Genomic DNA, 19,041 nt, shown 5'->3' with positions numbered 1-19,041 from the left:
CTTTTTTAAAACTTTTTTTTTTACTTTTTTTCTCTTTTTTTCTTTTTTTTTTCCTTTTTTTGTGCTTTTTGTAGTTTTTTTCTGCATTTTTAATTTTTTTTCTCTCTCTTACGCCTTCAAATAACCTTTTTTTTTTTTTCTAATTTTTTTTTTAATTCTTTTTTTTCCCCTCTCCCATTTGATTCGGGACGTCAGACCCATAACCACACGCCTGCAAAAATGCAAGTAGTATATAAAGTAAATCTCATTTTGAGACTGTAAGCATTCAGCAGGGGAGTCTCTTGCTAACCCATGGCAGTGACCATGCTGGAGGGGTGGTGAGGTCCGAAGGAGAGGCTGGATGGAGGATGCATCGGTGTCGGTGTGGTCAGCATGTGGCTGGAGTGACTGAAAGGTGAAATGTGGCTGATGGAGGACATGTGTCTGGAGAGGGCTGCAGGGTTAAAGGAGCTGCTCTTGGGAAAGTCTTCGAGGTTGTCATGGACCTTTTTGCACTTTTTGGATTTGCTAGACATCTTTCGGTTTCTGGTCTGAATTCCTTCTTTCTTCATAGTCAGGGGTCTGTTAATCTAAACAAAAATCAATTATTTTTTTTGTGCTTCCATCCCTTCTCCCCATATCACCATGAGACCTGTGTACCCCATGCCCCAGCCCAGCGGGACCAGCTGGTCACAGCCCCCCTCCTCCCCTGTACACACCATGTGCTACCCAACCTCTCCATTTCCATCCCAAAATTCAGATCCCTCCAGGAAATCCCAAGCTCAGTTGAAATTTCTGAAGACAAGACGACAGAAAATTGCTGGCAGAGCCACACAGGAGCAAAACATACCCGAATAATTCACAGCAGCTGAAAAATTTCAACTATCTGCACATTAGGTAATTGCATTGTGTTTAGGTATGAAACCAATCATTACCTCCTGGAAATATTCCCCACAGACACCGTCTCACCCTGAGGCTTCCTGTCTGATCTAAAACCATTAGCAGCAAGAACTGCTGGGATTTCAGTGCTGTGAGGGGTCTCAGGCTCTCACAGCTCCATTAAGAAGCTGGGCAACTCTCCACAAAAGGCATGGGGTTTTGTCTTGCTTTTCTTCTTTTCGAAGATTTTGCTCTGATCATCCTTTCTGGTTTTCTTCTAAAGAAAGCTAATCTGGTTTTATTTCTAAAGGCTTCCAGATTTTTTTTAGGGGGGCTGAAACAGGTATCTATGCTGACCAGCAAAGTATTTTCTACATGCATACAAACATATTTGTAGGGAAAACAAACATTAAAATCTCCTCCTGAAACTACACAGCAGACATTATCATCCATGCATCCATCAGGGTTAGGAAATGGTAGCACAAGTTCTGTTGGACACCCTATAAGAAATTCTTCTTACTCTTATTACTTGAGGCTGTCCTGTGCAGGGCCAGGGGTTGGACTTTATTGATTCTAGTGGGTCTCTTCCAACTCAGAATATTCCATGATTTTGTGATTTTGTACTGAATAGAGAGCCAGCATCACAACATGCACTAGCACACGTGACATGAAACTCCCATAAACCACACTTGGGAAGGGATTTATGCCTCCAGTGTCCCTAAACAAACTAAAAAATCTGGGTTTGAGAATGTAAATGGGTCTTGCTCTGGCTCCTCTGCAGGATTTCACCTATAGCAGAAGGCAGCAAATCACCCTGAGGCTGAACCATTCTTCATAATAAATGTGAGCACGTGATGGTGCTGATGGACATTCTGCAAAAGGGAGAAAAAAATGGATCCACTGTCCACCAGGATCTGTGAAGGACAATGAAAAGATGTCCCTGCAAAGGTCCTGAGCAACTCTTTGTTCATAAGACCTTAAATCAGCACAAGGAACAAAGCATTCCCTTCTTCCAGATCACAGCAAAGTTTCACTTGTTGCTCCTCAGCCTCTTTCTGGTCCCTTTTCACAGCATGAGAATCATTCCTGGATTTCTCTCCCCAGGGAGGCCAGGATAAAATAGCTCCCTGTTAATGCAAAGATGGAATTGTGGGGAGAGGAAGGACCAGGCTCATCTCTGGTTTGTCATTCCAGTCTGAATTTGTGACCCCAGGCTCTTTTTACCAGCAGTGACAAGAGCCTTCACCTCACCTAAAAATGAGTGCATAAAAGGCTGATTCCTCTGCCTCTGGATAAAGGGAGTTGGAAAGAGCAGCCCTGCTTGCCAACAGCTAAAGGTAGGAAGGAAGAATCTGCCCATGAGCAGCCCCACACCAGCCCTACAGCAGCAACAAGCAAAATTTAAAATATTGTGGGTTCCAAACACAACATAACTCACTTCCCTGGCTTTCTGTCCTCACTGAGGGAATGAGGATGCACACACAAGGATGCTCCAGATAAAACTGACTGGGATTGGAAAGCTTTGCCTGGCCTGTTTTAAGTTTTTAACAGGGATGTGTTGCCCAGGTTCAAAGCCAGGAAGAAGTCCCAGGTTAGTCCCACCAGGCAGCAACACCAGAGGAGACCAGGAAGTGCCAATCCCTGACAAATCCAGCTCAGATTTGGGGAGGCATACACAGCCCCTGCCCCACCAGCTTCAAATCAGGATCTGTATCACAACACAAAGGCTCAGGGGAAGCCAGAACCAATTTCCAGCTGAAGCAGCAAAGTTTCAAGCTTGGGAGCTGGTTGTGGCAAAGTGACATAAGCCTGGTGGTGGGACTGGGGCTGTTCTGGGTCTTGGAACAAGCACAGGGTCCTGACCCTTGCTTGGTGTCATGTCCCACATGTAACAGTGAACACTTCCCCAAAGCAACATCTCTTCTGTTTCACTCAGTCTCTAAGAACAGGATGGCCCTGGCCATGATTTTATGTAAAACTCAAGGATGGGAACACCAGCTCTGTGTCAGGATGGTGACAAAGCCATGGCCAGCCCCACAGCTGGGGTCAGAGCTGCCATGCAAGCTGTTGTCTGGCCACATCATCCCAGTGTAAATGGTCTCACACTCCAAGCAGGTAACTAACCCGAGAGCCAAACAGATAAAGACTCAGATAAATGTCAGAAACCAGCATAATCAAAGCAGCAAGCTGGAAATTTTTTCCAGTGACTTCAAAGACCAGTCACAGCAGGGTAAAAGTGGTCCCCAAAACATCAAAGCTAAGGACCCATCTCTGTTTCTGGGGTAGAGAAATGAAAGACCCGGAGGGAAGACCTTCTCCGTGAAAATTCATTCTGATAAAAATGACAAACACATGCTAAATTAAAATTAAACCAGCCCAACGCATGTATATGAAATTCATTAATTTCAGATGGAGCCAATTAATTATGGGCAGGAATTATGCTCTTTGTTTTATCATATGCAAAATACTGACTGCTCTGCTCTCAGGACACATAGGCCTGCTTTAGAGTATTGTGAAAGGGGCCTTTTCTGATGAATTTTATCAAAAATAATGGCAAATCTCTGACTTCTACAGGCTCAGGCCAGCCTGCTGTGCACCTCCAGCAAGGTACACTCCCACCCACCCCTGAAGTGTGCAAAGGCTCATCCCACTTCTAAGGACTAAAATAACAAGGATGAGAACCTCATATTCAACAGATCAAATCCAGGGGATAGTCTTAACCATTATAGGCCTGATCTTGCTCTGACTGAAGACAATGGGATTTTGCCATTGACCTCAATAAGGTCCTGTCACTGAAGTGGATTTATCCTTCAGACATAGTCATTACAACGTTGGGTTAATCTTCCAGGCTGGCTGTATCTTAGAAAGCACTCTGGGATGCCACGGGATGAAAGGCACTGTATCAATGTGAAATATTAGTCATTGTTAACACTGGTGTTAATGGAGCTGGCTCTTGTTGAAGTCAGTGGGAGGAATGCCAACAGCTTCACTAAATGCACCCCAAGACTATTATGATTATTGCTTATATCCTACTGACAAATGGGTTTGCTTAAGCTGTGGGAATCAACAGTAAAACAAACTGATATAGCTCCATGAAAAAATTAACACCACGGAAAAAAAATTTGCCTTTTCACTGCAATCGTTCCCGGTGTGGACATAAAATCGGGATAAGTTTCAACTTCAGATCAATCCATTAAAATATCCTAATGATGTTAAGGTACCAGAAAATTTCATTAAACCCAAAGAAAAGAAAAAATGGGGAGTGGGGGTGGATAAAACAGCAGACAGGAATTTGCTACAGCCTAGCCTGAAACAGGGTTAAGTCGACTTCCAAGCATCCAAAGACCTTCCACTAGCACTGGCACAACATCCATGCTGACAGCTGCTTGGGAGGGACATACTACAATCAGCCTCTCTATTTCTGACCCCTTTCCTGGTGGAAATCACAAGATAATATACCCATAGGGAGCAAGACCACACTTCTCACCACAGTCATAACTAAATACTTTAGTAAATACTTCACTAAATACTAAATACTTCACTAAATAATTTGGTAGGTACTTTAAGAAAATTTATTTTAAAAAAGGATCTACCCACTCATATCTGGATTTTAGTATCATTGCCTGGTTATTTTGCTTCACACAGGAGCTCAGTCCTCTGGGGGTTTCATTTAAGCAGGATCCATTAATGGCGTTGCTCATAAGGCAAGACACTACTTGACTTTGGTAAGTAGCTGTGCTGAGCTTTTAGGCAGCTGTTGGTGTTTTTAATGAATATGAAAATGGTTCCAATGTGCTCAAGGCCTGCCCCTGTCACAAATTTCACAGCTGGATCGACGTTTCCCTAAACACTGGATCTAGAGGTCAATTCAGGCCAAATAGGTTTGCAGTGTTAGTGCAAAAAATAAAAGGATGTGCTCTTACAGGCACATTTCTGGAGAACCTCAGCACTCAGACACTATTCTAAACACTTCAGGAGGAGATTTCTCCAGTCAGATGTCTACAATGGAATCAGGCACATCGTAACTCATCATCCTGCCATCTTTTGCAGGCATGGGAGGAACTACACTGTCTTCAAGGGTAGAAGTCACCCCATTGAAACACAGGCATCCACCAGCACCAACTAAGAAGAGCCTATTTCCTTCAAAGGGCTTTGCTGGCTACAGGAGGAGCAGCTCCTTAGAGGTTTCCCAAACTACCTGATTTAAGTCCTACCACGGGTGGCTACAAGGCCGAAATGGAAACAGCACAAGCATAGATCCCCTGCCCAGTGAAGCTGGCTGGCCTTGATCCCTTCTTGCCAAGGAAATAGCAAACAGAATATTTTCTCGTGATGTTCTGAGAGTTTTCACTCTGTGTCCAACCCAGGGTGTTTGCAGTGATCACACTGAGAGTTTGATGACAAGCTTTACTTGTCTACATCAGACTCAAAGTGTGCTGAGATACCTGCCCGCTAAAAGGTAAACACATTTTCCTTTTTTCCAAGAGAGATGCCTCCCATGAAACATGTGAAAAATTAGCCTGATTGTTTGTTGGGGCTTTTTTTCTACTTAATCCAAACTTGTTTACTCATCCTAAGAAACCAAACAGTTTGAAATAACAAATGGAAGGGACTGAGATACCACAAGGGTTGGACGCCCCATGAAACCCGATAAGTCTTTGATGTGTTTCCATGGGTGGACATAAGGGCAAAACACAGCCCCAGATTTCCAAACCAAACACAAAGCAATCAACCACTAGTGGAAAAAAAATATATCAAAGCAGAGAAATTTGAAGTCTTTTCCTTCTTTTGACATAATAATTATTCTAATGCCACAAGTGGAATGAGAGGAGCAGAAGTAGCCTTAAGTCTCCTTTATTAGCAGTATTATTGAGTAGAAGACTTTTCAGGTCCTTTAGCTCTTTCCCTGGGGCACATATCCCCGGTTCCTGCAAGCTGGCTTTGCATGGAGATATTAGATTAAATCTGCCAGCCATTACATTTCATTTCATTTCATTTCTCCTTCCCTTCCATGACAGATGCTTTGAAATTCACATCACAGGTTGAGCAGACTCTGCAACCCACTAACTAAATCAAGTCCTTTTTTGGTTTGGGACTCGTTTGCATCAACCAGCACAAACACAGGGCCTAAATAAATCATCTTTGGGGACAGGACAAAGGCAGCCACAAACCCAAGAATGATCTAAATAGTTTCTGGCACGTATTTCTTTTTTTTTCCAGAGTTTGTATTTGCTGGAGGAACCAAGCTACGCATAGGAGGGGTATCGGCTTGCAGGACAGTGTGTTGTCTTTTCCAACTCTCTGAGCCCAATCAGCAGCAGATAATGTCTCTCTGTGTTGACCCACCCCTCCTTTCTTGGCTCAGGCAAGGAAAAGCTCTAACATTACCCATGGACAGCCTTGTTTTATACCTCCCCAAGTTGGATAGGCTATGTTTGAAAGGCTGACAACTCATCGCTCCAAACCCCAGGGTCCCCAAAGGGATAACAGAGGTCTCGGCACCACCGAGACTGAAAATCCTCAAGTTAAGGAAGAGTTTGGATCATTGAGCACCAAAGCTGAGGCCCCATTATTGAGTATTCCAGTCACACTTACATTGTGCAGCTTGTAGTAGAGCCCACAGGCATTACAGACGGGATCGCCGTTGGCATTTCTCCTCCACAGGGTGGTAGTGGTGGTCTGACAGTTTGCACAGGACGTGCCCGCCCTCCTGGCTGCAGACTGTGGGAAGGAGGGAAAGAGAAGGAGAGGAAGAGAAAAACACCCGTGTTAAAAAAAAAATTTAAAATATAATCAGCAAAATTTCTGAGAAAGAAAACATCAACCCTGCAAGACTGATGCACATCAGCAGAGGCCTCCAGAAACTGACTTGTGAGAACAAATAATAATTGTGAAAAAAAAATCCCCAAGGTACTTTAATCCCAAATTATATGTGAACTGAATCAGGTGCCAAAGGGCATCCTAAAAGTGAGTGCTAAACCTCTGATAGAACTCATCAAAATTAGCAGCACTGGCACAGCCCATTCCAGAGGGGAAAATGTTATTTAAATGCCAACATGTCTTTCCATCTTAATTCTCCCAGACCCCTCAGGGGTCTAATTCTGCAGTCAGGGCCTGAACTGACAATTGCTGGAGTCAAGGGCGTGAGTCACTCCGGCTCCAGCGAGAGACCAGGGTGGGCAGCTGCTCGCTGGGCCCGACCGCAAGCGCAGCCCGGTCCCGTAAGCTCCGCTCAGCTTCAAAGGAGACAGGCTCCAGATCGGAAATAACACCGCGGCAAGGAGCAAGAATCCCAACTTTTTAATTACACCCTTTTCTCAGCCCAAACCTTCATGTTTATTTAAGGATTGGTAACAAGCCTGAAAGAAGAATTTACCGTTTCATAAAGGGGTAGGAACATGAAAAAAAATCTACGTGGCAAAGTGTATACAGAAGATTTTTTTGTTAGCTGTGATAATGACTTAGCAAAGTCAAATTTAGTAAAGTTGCTCTTCTTTCACATGCATAAATTCGTACTTATCATTTAAAAACTGTAACTTTAGCAAACAAATTGTGCTTCTGCCTCTGAAGGAGGAACAGGAGCTTTCAGACTGCTGTGTGAGCGCGTATGCATGCTTGCGTGTGTGCAAATGCCTACAGCTCCTAAAAAAAAAAAGACCTTTAGATCCCCATCCTATCTATTCTTCATCAATATGACATGGTCCCAGAGCTCTGATTTCATCCCGATGCATTGCTTTCAATGGAACTGCTCATGTGCTTAAAGTTAAAACATGTGCTTAAGCGATTTGCCAGATCATAGCAATGCTTGGCACCTTGCAGAACTGAGCCTTTAATGCTCTCTTTTGTGCTCTTACTGTTTCAAATTTACCCCTCACCCCACACAGCCGCACACTGTAGCACATCCAACATTTAAAAAAAAGAAAAGAAAGAAAATACCGCATCTTTGGATACCGTACAACAAACCCAAAATGCAAACATGGACACTGGCACAGCCTTAGCGTTAATACCAACTCTTGTTAGGTCATGTTGCAATTTTAATCATAATTGAATGCGGCGTAGGTGGAGAGAGGACGGGTTGGTTTTGCTTTAGATAGGGAAAGATTTTTTTTTTCTTTTAATTAGACAAAAAGGGCTGTCTAAAAAATAAATAAGACAATGCCCATGAGCACTAGGAAGCATCACAGAGTGGCTGATCCGACAGCAAGTGGCTCTCTCAGGCTGCCTGTAGGGATAGTTCCATTTTGCCTGACCATAAACCATTCTGAACCAAGCCAGTCCCAAGGAGGCCTTTAGCTAACTTCTCTGTGCTGCTGACAAGCAGGAGCTGGGGACAGCACATGGGACTTGAAAAAATCCCAGGGCCAGTAGAGAAGGTGAAACATCACATCATGAAGAGCAGAGCCCCGAACTGATGCGCGCACACCTCCTGACCACGCCATGGACCCAAACTGGGCTGCCTTCAAATTACCAGGATAATTAAATAATGAATGTGTTCCAAAGGCAGCATGGAGACAGCAGCTTGCAAAGCCAGGTTCTCACTAAAGAGCTGGAGAAGAGTCTGCAGTTCTCTGCCCCCCAACTCCTGACACTCGGCATGCAGGGCTTGGAGGTGCAAGAGGCTGGATTGAGTCTTGGTGGCAGCTTTGCATTTATCAGACCCAAAAATCAAGTCTAAGGAAATTTCTAAAAACCAGTGATATTTGGCTCAGCCCACACAGGGGAAACATCCCCTTTGAAGATATTTGGGGTTTCTACGCAGCGCTCGCTGTAATTTCTCTTACAGCAAGTGCGTTCAAAAGACACGCCTGGTCACCACCTCGCTGCCTTCAAACAAATTCTGACATTAAATAAACAAATAAATCACAACATCTACTGTCTTCTCTTAAACCATTTCCAACTACTGTGTTTCATTCGCAAAAATTCAGCATCATTAGCTGAATATTTTAAGCTCTTTTGGTCCCAGGCTGCACCTTTTATGCTGTACCAACTTCTACCGGAGACACAGGCAGCGGGCAGGAAACAATGAATAATAACGCTATTGTAAAGCTCCCAGCAATGGCATCCACTGACGCTCATCAACGACTAGGGGCCTGGCCATGGCAGTAATGGGATGACTAATTAGCTGCCCCATATCATCCACAGGACCACAGCCCATGGCACAGCTGCCGGTGAGCAAAGGCACAACTTCAGAAGCGCTAGCAGTGATGAAAAGGTGAAATTGAGGAGGTTGGAGGAACCAAGCGCTAATAAAGATGCTTAATTAAGGGGCATTTTCAGTGTCTGTATTTACCCACAAAGCTCCAAGCATCATTTTCCTAAAATAAGATTGTATGTGCATGGGCCTGCTGAGAAATTGGTTACAATCCTTCCAAAACGATCTTGGCTTGACTTGGAAACGGAGAGCTCTGCATCTGCATGGGCAGGGAATGGGAGAAAAACTAAAGGAAGGTTTTTATCTCAGCAGCGATGGGGGCTGCCACTGCCTGTGACAGGGACAGGAGTAGCCTCCAGGAGGGCTGAAGACTTTTTAGGCAGTGATGGTGTGGTAACACCTGCCTGTTCTTGATTCCCCTGCCAACATCTCCAGGTCTTCCACCTTCCCCCTCAAGATGAAGCAGAGCTGTCTGGGTCCCCTCAGCCAGCAAGACTTCATCCCTGTCACCTAAAGGACACCCTCACAAAGACACCCATTGAATTTAACAAGGTTTGGGCTGGGTTCTCAGCATTTAAGAATTTCTGTGCCTCCTCTCTCCACCCATCAAATCCTATCATTAATTTCAGTGCAGCTCTGATCAGAGCCTATGAAACCAGCCCGAGGTCATGCAGGAACCTTGTGGTAGAGGGAAGGAGCTGAATCCCCACCCTGAGCCTCCATCCACAGCCCATCTGCCTTCGCAGCAGGAGAGATCCAGTCAAGCCACAGCTACATGCACATCCACATCCAGGCACAGAAAGTGCAAATGCAAGCCCAGCTCTGGTACCTTCTGACTAATTTTTTTTTCAGACGTTAGCAAGGGAAATAAACATAGGTTCAAACAGCATTAGGGATGTTTCTCTTTTTTTTTTTTTTCTTTTTCCCAGGCAGTGCTGGGGGTAGGGGACGGGGAGAAGTAGAAAAATCAAATTTCACATTTAGCAAGGCCACATTTAAAGAAGGGGAACTTTTTGTAACTTTAACTAAAATGCCCAAAGATTGGAGCGATAATGCAAGACAAGGTCTCCCTTTACTTCTTTTCTTTCTTCCTCTTTTTTTTTTTTTTTTCCCCCAAGAATGACCTTGTACTACGTATTTATTTATATAGTTCATTTTACATGTGCCGGGCTCAGGGTGACTCGGGACATTCTTTCATGGTTCCATCAGACACTTTTTGAAAGCTCTCCCCCTCTCTCCAGCCGCTTTCCTATTCTGCCTCCCCCTCTGCTTGTTTGGATATGCTCAAGCTCCTGTGTGTTTGGACTGGGGAAACGGAGCTGTTGTTTAGGAGTTATCTCCAGGGCTCAGATATCCGGCAGCTTTTTCCTAGGAAGTTAACTTTACACATAGAGAGAGAACGAGGAAAAAAAAAAAATAAAGAAAACGAGGGCTGTGTGTTTAAGACAGAAGGGCCGGGGGGGAGGTGGAAAAGAGAACAAGAGAGCTGCCCAAAAAAATCAAAATTCCAGCCTGTACTTCCCTCCCTCGAAAGCTTTTCCTCTTTTCTAACAAGGCTATGAAAGATGAGAGAGACAAACCTTTTCCTATACGGGAAAAGCCCGTACAGGAGGGCATGGAGAGGTTTCATACGCAGGAAGTTTGGTGGGGTAGAGGAGCAAAGCCACATCTTCCCCAAAATTCACAGGGCCAGACAGAGTTATTGCTGATGGCCCTCACAGCATACTTTGTCAGGGATTCTGATGGTTTTCTCATCGATCTTGTATCCTAATTTCAGTCACAGGACTCGGGGTGTGTTTATCATAATTGATATGCACACCTAGTCTTCGGAGAAAACTGCATATAGCGTGGCTTCCTGGGAATGTACCCTGCAAATGCTTCCCAGAGCCAGAGAGAACAAAGCTGATACAATTCTATGGGTGTCTCACAGGTGAGGAAGCTGATCCCGACCTAAGAGCTGTGAGCACCTTCAAGGGGAACACAAATTAACCAGCCTTGTCCTGCCTGCAAGGTCTGGCCATGTCGGGCACAAGTCTCACCAAACTGGTCAGATCCATCCATCAGCTCAGAAATTCCACAGAGAGGCAAGAGCCACCTTTCCTCCACATTTTGAGCAGCCCTTCCACATCTTTAATCCTGACAAAACCAAACGTGCCTCGATTCGAAACACTCAATAACTTCCCAAGCAGGGACCATAACTTTTTCCCCCACTTGATATATTTTTTCCCCTTGTGGTCTGCCTGATTATTTGCCAAATACACTTTAACACATTTATTAGCCATGCCCACAGCTTCCAGACCTTTTTGTGGCTTCCAGGAAAATGCATGAACAGATCGCTGGGGATGCTGTAACGTATTGCCTGGGCTTAGAACAGTCAGCAGTCTTGTAACTATTATTTCAAACATTTACCCACTCATTTCATCTTCCTCCAACTTCTGTAGCCTGGGCACACGCTTGGCTTTGCACGCTCACCATCCTCTCTGCCTTGTGTCCTTGTGACACCATTTGAGACCCAGATGGCACAGACATAAATGACCACACCAGGTACCAGTGGCACCAGGGCCTGATGGTTCCAGCTTTTTGCAGGACTAGTGACACCCCAGTGACACCCAGTTTGGGTCCCTTGTACATGACACCACCAGCCAAGGGGGATAGAGACACATTAAAGAGTGGAGGGCAGAAGTTTGAGAGCCCAGGAGAAATCCTGTACTCTTGATAATCTCTTTGGTCACTAGGAAATTATTTTCCTGCCCTTAGGGCCTGGAAAATGTCACTGTCCTCAGGACACCGTGTGGAGTTGAAAACTCAGTTCTGGTTTACAAGAAGCCCCGGATCTTGATTTTTAAACCTTTTTTTGCAGTTTGCAGTTTGCTAGAGTAGTTTGCTGTTTGCTAGAGTAGTTTGCTTTTCTACTTTTGCAGTTTGCTAGAGGATCAGACAACTGAGGCCCACAGCAGCTGGGACCAACTCTCCAAGCATCCCTCCCTCCCAGCCCTCGGACACAGTGGGACCAGTGGGAGCTGGCTGAAGTTCCCTGTCCATCCTGAGCTGCAGATAGGAAGCAAAAGCTGCAGAAAAAGAAGAAGAAAATAGAAGGAGACTCACCAGTCTTCTCTTGGGTTTGATCAGGGGCCGGTTCTGCCCGTTCATTTTGTGGTAGAGTCCGCAGGCGTTACACAAATAGTGCCCAGTGCCATCCCTTCTCCACAGAGGGGTTGAGGTAGCCCCACAATTTACACACTCCCTGCCTTCTGGAAACAAGAGAGCACATGATTCACTTAGGGAAAGCAGAGATAAAAGGGGCTGGGAAAAGCCCCCCCTCCCAAAAAAAAACCCCAAAACCTCTCCAGAGACTCAGCCAGGCCAGACCCTGCCAGTCCCCCCAAAGCTCAGAATTTCCAAAAAAGAGTCCATGACTGAACAATGTCCCTGGCACAGGCTGGTGGGCTCTGATCCTCTTACCCTCCCCAGCACCACTCCACAGGCAGCATCAGGCCTGTGTCCCAGCAGCAGGGAAGAGGGATGGTGACAATGACAGCCCGAGTGCCATGGTGGCTCAAGAGACTCCCCAAAGAAGCTCTCACTCCTCCCATGGGTCTCTTTGGGGGAGTGGGGGGAGCTGCCAATTTCCCCTCACCTTTGGATTAAGGGCTTCTACAACTCTGGAGACCCCAAGTTTCCATAGGCACCAGAAAAACCTTGGCAGGCTTTGCAAGAAGCCTCCAGCCTTCTACACCCAAAATAATGGATACAGAATTTAAGTCCATGAGCCCCTTTCTGATGTGTATGAGGACCCCAGTGTCACTCCTTGAGCACTCTTCCAGCTCCCAGGGGTGTTTGTGAGCCTGGAGGGCTCTTCCTCTGGCCTCAGGTCAAACCACATCAATGACCCCCAAAATAACCACAGATAACCTCCAAAACATCTCCCCAGCTCCAGCCAATACATAACAACTTTGACAATATCTGCTATTGATTAATTTGAAATTTAACTTCCACCACCCAAAACGTTCAGAAGCCTCTCTGGTTTCCTCATTACATCTGCAGCCTGATGGTCCATCCTGGCTATCTAGCATAGCAAACAGCCCCAAGCCTGCCTCATAAGTTCTTTCCTTCCTTCTCCTTCTTTTTGGGCACCTCTTTATCCTCTCCCTGTCTATTGCAGCGGGATATCTCCCCCATCTTGGAGGAGGGAACTGGGAGGGTGCAGCCCCTGCCTCTCAGCTACTTTCAGAGGGCTGAGGGGGTTTTCTTTTGTTGCGTCTTTGGTTTAGTGGGGGAAGTTTTTTTGTACCTAACGTCGGTGGTGGCCCACCTGAGAGCGGTGGCAGACCTCAGCCGGGCAGAGCAGAGCAGAGCAGAGCCAGCTCAGCACAGAGCCGGCTCCCCGCTGCCCCAGCCCGTGCTGCCTTCGAGCAAGAGGCGCCCGTGCCCTAACCACAAACGGCAACCGTTTCTCCAGAGCCTTCGCACCGAACCCCTCTTCTCTCACACCTCCCCAGCAACTACAACAACAACAAAAAAATTACATTTGCAGCCGCTTCTCCCTCTTTTATCCTGCAAAATCACCCCCTTCCTCCTTTTTCTCCAGCTCTAACCCTCTTTGTCTGAGAGGTCCTAGCTTGCTAAGATCAACTTCTAAAGGGGAAAAAATAAAAGAGTGAGAAAGAAAAAAAAAAATAGGTGTTGCTGCTGGGGTTGGTTTATCACGAACCGCAGATGTCTTTCTAGAAGGTAAAGTAACAGAAAGTGGCAAAAGGAAAACAAGAGGGGAGGGTGGAGGGGGGGCGAGGCGGTTTGAAAATACCGCGCAGCCGGTGGGTGCCCGGCGGGAGCTGCGGCTCGGCGGGCGCCGGGGCGGCCGGGGGATGCTCAGCACCGCCCGGGGCCACAATAAACCGGTCCCCAGCCCGGACATGGCACCCGGTCCGTGCTGGGGCCAGCCGGGGAGCCGGTCCCGTTAATACCCCGGTCATTTTGTTCCCCTCCGGTTAAACGGGACAGCCGCTGCTGTTTGAGTCTCTGTCCCTCTCTTTTGTTTCACCCCATCTCTCTCTCTCTCTCCCGCTTTCATGTACAAAACATACAGGTCTGGGTTTTTTTGTCACTCTAACTGCATCCGGACTCTATTAAAGTTCCTGGCGCTGGATAAACAATGCAACTGTCGCGTGCAGCAGTCTGAAAATAATTGGATTAGCTCAAACATATCAGCTAAATAGAGACAGTCCCTGCTCAGACAGACAGAGTAAATGTCACCCTGGAAAAACCCTGAAAACTGATCTCATTCATGCCAGGCAACCCCGCAGCAGCCTCCTCGGAAAAACAAAATAGAGAAGAAAAAAAAAAAAAAAAAAAAAAGAAAAAGAAAAGGGGGAAAAAGAGTTTTGACTAATCGCCCTTTCCTCTGCACACAAACACATTCCCCTGGGCTCACTCCCACCCCTCCGTGCACAGGAAGGTCCAAGCCCGGCGTGTTCGGGAGCCGGAGCTCTCTCGCCGCCCATCCCGCGGGGAGCGCACAGAGCTGGGGCCCCCCAGCTCCCCCGGGAAAGGCGGCCCGGGGGACACTTTTGGGGACACTTTTGGGGACTGTCCTTGTGGGCGATCCAAACCCCCCGGCACGGAGCTGGCCGGGGCTGGGGGCTGCGTGGGCGAACTCCCCACACCGCCCCGGGGAAAACCCTCCCCGCATCCCCGGGCGCCGCATGGGAAGAGGCCCTGGGAAGAGCGAGGCGGAGGGCGGGCGGGGGAAGTTGGCCGGGATTTAGCACCATTATTAAAATACAGAGAGATCGCTAATGCTGCGGTTCCCTCGGTTTCGCCTCCTCCCCGGACGCCGCAGCTGAGCGCACCGTGGGGTCGCCCCCGGGACTGGAGCCCCGCGGCACCGGGTGGGTGGTTTGGGCTCCTGGGCCTGGTTCTATCCCCAGCCAGGGTTGGACGAGGGGGAATTTGGTTATAAACCTAGCAGAGCAACCTGTGGGAAAGGTGAAGCGTCGTGTGCATCCCCCGCGAGGGCTCCAGCCCCTGCTGCTCCCCTGTCACAGGGATGCTCGAGCACATGTCCCTGCGTGCGGGGGGAGCGAGGGCTCAGCCCCATTCCTCTGCCCCCCACTTTTCCCTCCCTCAGCTTCCTCTCCCGAGCAACGGGGATGAAGAAGCCAAAAGCCCTACCTGTGCTTGACCGTGCTTTTGGTCGCGATTTACACCCAAAGCCGGTGGGCGATCCTCCTAAGAGGCTACTGGGGGGAAAAAGTCCAGAGCCATATTCTGGGACATACGGTGGGTAGGTGGTGATGGGGTGGTGAGCGGAGGAGGTGGCTCCTCCTAAAGAGGCCATGCTGCTCCGAGAGTGAGAGGACTCCAGCTTCATGGTATCGGCCAGGGACACCTGGTATTTGATGCATTCCTTCTCGTCCTGCCGGGTGGAGCCGGTGGAGCCGGGGGTGGAGATGGACGGATCCGGGGACACATCTTTAGGAGGGGTCGGCGGGAAGGTGAAAAGGTGCGGGCTGGAGTGGCCGGCGGATAAAGTGGAAGAGGAGGCGGGAGGGTAGACGGAAAGGGGTCCCGGTGAGCTGTGATGGATGGAGGTCTTGGAGAAGGGGCTGAGGTTCCAGGGGGAAGCGCTGTGGTGGCTGCTCAGCGCCTTGCTCCCGTCCAGCCAGGGCAGCGAGCCGTGCAGCAGCGGGGGGCGGCACACCTGGCTCCCTGCTCGGAGAAAACACGGAGACACGTCGGTCACATCCCTCTGCCACCCTGGCAAAGCCCCCCGTGGGGGTCCCGGGACGTTCTTCCCCCACCGCCACCCCTCGTCCTTCCCAAAGAGCTCAGCACGCAAGGAAAATTACATCTGATGAGAAACCCCGCTCCTCATTAAAAATTAATTTTTAAAAGCTACAAGAGCACGGAGTGGGAGCTCCGGTCCTGTTGAGGAACGGGTTTTGGGGTCGGGACCCTCCAAGCACGGTGCCAGCCCTGTGACACGGGATTTGTGAGCTCTGCTTCACTCTCTCCGTTTTCCAGGCAATCCCACGAAGACTTTGAAGCAAAGATCCTGCGTGAAATTGCCAAGTCCCGACTGCAGAAATATTTTTCTTTTGTCTTAGCTGGAAAATGATTTCCCGAACAGAGCCGTGAGCTATAAACCCTGGGAATTCTCTGGTCAAACGAAGAAGACCAGAAAATGCCCACAGACATGATAATGACCTTTGCAACAGGGCTGATAAACTTTTCAAACCACTCAGTTTGTCTTTTCTTCTTCCACGAGACTGCACAGAAATGTTAGAGGGCTTTTTTGCGATGGTATGGCACACGCTGAGGGTACCAATTGCCTCAAAAGAAGCGCTCCAAACCCTTTTTGTGACAAGGGACACTTCACTTGTCTTTTAAAATACAGACCTGGAATTTGTGGGAAAAAACAATTCACTAGATTTCTGCAGTCAAATCTTTTTTCCTTTGGTTATAAATGTTCCTAAGGGCTTGTACTTAATATTTTAAATTATTTTCGGCCCTTGCTAAGCAAATAGAAAAATCCATCCTAAGAATTAAATCTATCCAAATCCACAGCAACTTGAGCGAATGGCTGTGAGATGGAAAACAGAGTTATTCAATTGGAAGGGAGCAAGTTTGTGTCTGATGATAAAGCCCTGGAAAGTCTCTGACACCCAGAGATCCCTAACCTCTTGCAGGCATTGTGATATGTGTATAGAGACTGCTGAACATACAGAAGGAGAGATGCAAACACGGATGGATAGAGCCACAGATAGTTACAGGGTGGACACATGTGTTTGCATGGGGAGCTCCTGTGTGCCTAGAAAAGCTCCAAACTGGTTTTCACCATAGCAGACACTCGTGAACAATACTGAAAGTCGCTGCTCAAAAGGAAGGGAAGGTGGGTTATACGAATAGAAAGGGTCAAGATTCATTATCTTCCCCAGGAAGTAGCATAGTAAATAATATTCAGGCTAGATCAGAGAGACCGCATTTCCACTTTCTGCTGATATATTGGGGAAAAAAAGAAATGAAAAGGGGAGAAAAGAAAGAAAGGACAAAGGCTGCTCATCCTTAAAAATAATTGTTTTAAAGGGACTAATAGCAGAACAATGCAGTTACTGAGCGGAGCCTAATGCAGGCTCACACTCAACAAGTTGCTGAGGGCTGGGAGCAGCCCCCTGAACCCGCTCGGCTCCATCTCCACTCCGCTCATCCCATTTTCTCCATGATTTTGGGGTTATTTCCACTGCAAAACTCGGGGATTTACATTTTGCCACGACAGAGATCACTGTCCGGCTTCACAAACCACCCTCTGTCCTTTTACCTCCTTTTTTTTCTTTTTTTGTATTTCTTTCCTAATTTTTTAAACCATCCAGGTAAACTCCAGCTATAAACCGAACCTCTCCACTTCTTCAGAAAAGATGGCACCAAAGTACTCATCCCTCCGTGGACCTGGGCCCCACCGGCCCCAGGTATTTCACCTCTTTCTCAGAGCTGTGACCCAGGAACAAGAATCACATTGTGGATCATTACCTTCCTGCAGGACCCTCAGGACAACACACCGGCTCTGAAACCTAATTACACCACGGGCTATATTTTTTTTTTTTTTTAGTTTCTTTCTTATTTTAAACCCACGCCATGGTGCTGCCCTGGGTATGTGTGCAAAACTTTCGTCCCAAGCCTAACAAGCTCACCAAGTGTGAATTAAATAGCCCAAGCGTGAGGACAGCGGGGTCATTTTCACACCCCTGCTCTCCAGCTTGCTTTGCTTCCCCAGAGCAGCTTAATCGTGCAAAAACTAAACACAGTATGAAAACACTAACTGTTAGCCTAATTAAAGAGAGGGGAGAGAAACCAAAGCGGAAGAGAAGGGGGCAAGAGGAAGAAATGAAGAGGAAGATGAAAAAGAAAGAAATAGAAGGGAAGAGAGCAAGAGGGAAAGAAGAGAGAGAGGGAAGAGAGATGTGAGATAAAAAGAGAGGATGAAAGAGAGAAAGAAAGAAAGAGAGAAAGAAGGAAAGAAAGAAAGAAGGAAAGAAAGGAGGAAAGGAAGAAAGGAAGGAAGAAAGAAAGGAAGAAGGAAGGAAAGAAGGAAAGAAGGAAGGAAAGAAGGAAGGAAAGAAGGAAAGAAGGAAAGAAAGAAAGAAAGAAAGAAAGAAAGAAAGAAAGAAAGAAAGAAAGAAAGAAAGAAAGAAAGAAAGAAAGAAAGAAAGAAAGAAGAAAGAAAGAAAGAAAGAAAGAAAATATTAAAGAAAGAAAGAAAATATTAAAAAAAAAAAAAGAAAGTGAAAGAAAGGAAGAGAAAGGAAGGAAGCCTGAATTTTTATTTATTTCCAATAAGCCAACCCCAAAATCCACCCGTGACGTAGCTTCCCCGCCGGCAGGAGAGGGTCTGCCCGACAGCAGCGGGGGGCTCGGAGGGACAGACAGACGGACACTCACCGTGGTGGGCCGTGGGGTACCGCTGCACCGTGGCTCTCACGGAGTTGCCGTAATACGGCGGGACGGGGTTGCCTTGTCCGTCGATATTAAAAAGTACATCCACTTCCTCGGCGAGAGGGTACTGCGTGGGGTCCATGTAGGTATGGCCAAGCGAGGGGTGATGCGAGTCCGGGTGCTGCCCATTGAGCACGGCCGGGTGGTGGTGGCTCACCCACCGCGGCTGGTCCGTGGAGACCTCCATCTTCTGCCGCTGCTCTTCCTCCTCCTCCTCCTCCTCCTCCTCAGCAAGGCGCGGAGGGCTTCTTGAGATGGGAGCGGGAGACGCTGCCGGAGTTGCGCAGGGCGGGGAAAAAGTGCTCGGCGAGATCGGGGATGTTTCTGGTTAGGTTTGGTTTAAAAGTGTGTGGAGGGAGTTGGGGGTATGGTGATAAACGATCGATTCCAAAAAAAAAAAAATTAAAAAAAAAAAGGGGGATATAATAAAATCAAAAGGGAGAAAAAAGGGGAAAACAAAAAAAAAAATCTCAGGGGGAAAAATTTCTCTACGCAGCGAGATCCCCTCGTTTCTTCCGCTCTGTTGCAGATGTTTCTCTTCT

At 47.2% G+C, this 19,041-nt stretch overlaps 1 protein-coding gene across 1 annotated transcript; it reads right to left on the bottom strand.

Moving 5' to 3' along the window:
• Window positions 1-67: 67 nt before the first annotated feature.
• GATA3 (GATA binding protein 3) lies at window positions 68-18,711 on the bottom strand. Its single transcript, XM_036401024.2, has 5 exons — window positions 18,446-18,711; window positions 15,182-15,718; window positions 12,116-12,261; window positions 6,454-6,579; window positions 68-569 (listed from the first exon to the last, which is right to left on the bottom strand). The coding sequence occupies exons 1-5, from the start codon at window positions 18,684-18,686 to the stop codon at window positions 285-287; spliced, it is 1,335 nt and encodes a 444-aa protein (XP_036256917.1). The 5' UTR covers window positions 18,687-18,711; the 3' UTR covers window positions 68-284.
• Between the last annotated feature and the right edge of the window lie 330 nt (window positions 18,712-19,041).

Source organism: Molothrus ater, chromosome 5 (assembly GCF_012460135.2).
Source record: "Molothrus ater isolate BHLD 08-10-18 breed brown headed cowbird chromosome 5, BPBGC_Mater_1.1, whole genome shotgun sequence".
NCBI lineage: Eukaryota > Metazoa > Chordata > Aves > Passeriformes > Icteridae > Molothrus > Molothrus ater.
Note: the sequence above shows the minus strand (reverse complement) of the source record. Positions and strands in the feature narration are given on the sequence as shown.

What these genes read in the sequence shown, in the direction of transcription:
- GATA3 (XM_036401024.2), bottom strand. Translation starts at nt 18,686, where the DNA reads ATGGAGGTCTCCACGGACCAGCCGCGGTGGGTGAGCCACCACCACCCG. An exon ending in TCAAACCCAAGAGAAGACTG is followed by an intron (nt 6,580 to 12,115) that starts GTGAGTCTCCTT and finishes TCCTTCCCACAG; the next exon opens with TCTGCAGCCAGGAGGGCGGG. An exon ending in TCTACTACAAGCTGCACAAT is followed by an intron (nt 570 to 6,453) that starts GTAAGTGTGACT and finishes ATTTTTGTTTAG; the next exon opens with ATTAACAGACCCCTGACTAT.